Source organism: Triticum dicoccoides, chromosome 3A (assembly GCF_002162155.2).
Source record: "Triticum dicoccoides isolate Atlit2015 ecotype Zavitan chromosome 3A, WEW_v2.0, whole genome shotgun sequence".
Lineage (NCBI taxonomy): Eukaryota > Viridiplantae > Streptophyta > Magnoliopsida > Poales > Poaceae > Triticum > Triticum dicoccoides.
The window spans coordinates 62,455,531-62,456,815 of NC_041384.1; the positions used below are offsets into that span (position 1 = coordinate 62,455,531).

Genomic DNA, 1,285 nt, shown 5'->3' on the forward strand with positions numbered 1-1,285 from the left:
GTTCCTCATGGCTCTACCCTATTACTACAGAGAAATGCTATGGAGGGAGAAAATCCATGCCTTAAAATAACCAAGACAGCTTTCAGGTTGTTTTTTGCTCATTGTACAGCCTCTGGATTTGAGAAGGGAATGTGTGCAGTTGGGTAATATCATACAGGAAAAGATGAATTAATAAACATCTTTGGACAACAACTGTTAATTCGGCAGAAGCCAATAAGGCAAAGAGTTAACCTGTCCATGCTTCAACTGGATTGTAGCTCCTGACTGAAGGATGTCCAAGCCTTCCGAATACCTTTGACAAGTAATGTATCTGAATGTAATGACCAAAAAATAAGTCAAAACAGCGACTTGATGTTTGGTCCTTGATCAACAGACACAAGCACGAAATTGCTTTTGTTAATTTTTAACACAATATGTATCCTGAAGCTACAGTTATGTGATTACTCTGTGGAATACTCATTTTGCACTCAGCCTAAAACATACATGCACATTCTGTGTGAATAACTATGGCCATTGTCATCTCGAACATAACTCTAGTATTCATATTAGGATTATATCCACATGCAAAGATCCTGGTCATTGACTTAATTTTATTTTCTTCAAGTATGTCCTGGCATGAGCTTATTTTAAGATGTTGCATCTGTTGCCAGTCTGCCATAGTTACACACAAACTAAGCACAACAATGATGTCTCACACTGAACGCACATAGTTAATCCAATGATGCCTCACACTGAACTCATATAGTTGATCTTATTAAAATAATGCGAAAAGGTAATGGTTGGTTTCTGTTGGAATATGTTAATATGGTTGAAACTTTAAATAGTGAACGGCTGAAGGCCTGAAGGGAGCCAGCTACCGCTGCTTCCGTTAAATTGAATACCTTGCACTGGTAGATTTGTACATTTGTTGGGCCTCGTAGTAACTTCCCCCTTCCACCATCTTCTCAAACCTTTCGATTGTCTGAAAAACACAACGCATGATTACGAAACTGATGAGAAACTATCCAACAAGCCGGCCCTATGCAGCCAAGCGATTCCACCGAACTAATTTCACCCTCTCGCGCAACCGATAAATTGAGCACGGATCGCTGCTTGAACCCTAATTCGAACAAATTATACAACGGGAGGCAGCTCCTCCACGGCGCGGGTGCGGCGCCGCAAACCGAGATCCGATTCGCGAATCGCTCAACACGCCCGCACGCTATCGTCCCAATGCGCGCACGCACACACAGACGCAGGCGCGCGCGAGTGCGGGCGGAAGCAGAGGGGGGGCAGGGAACGGGGA

At 43.4% G+C, this 1,285-nt stretch overlaps 1 protein-coding gene across 1 annotated transcript in view; it reads right to left on the bottom strand.

The window, feature by feature from the left end:
* Positions 1–1,285, bottom strand: part of LOC119267147 (Golgi to ER traffic protein 4 homolog) — a 7,308-nt gene that overhangs the window by 5,604 nt on the left and 419 nt on the right. The window contains exons 2-3 of the mRNA XM_037548484.1: positions 882–961; positions 232–310 (exon numbers count right to left, since the gene is read on the bottom strand). Coding sequence (XP_037404381.1) covers positions 232–310; positions 882–961 — 159 coding nt within the window. The remainder of the gene's footprint in view (positions 1–231; positions 311–881; positions 962–1,285) is intronic.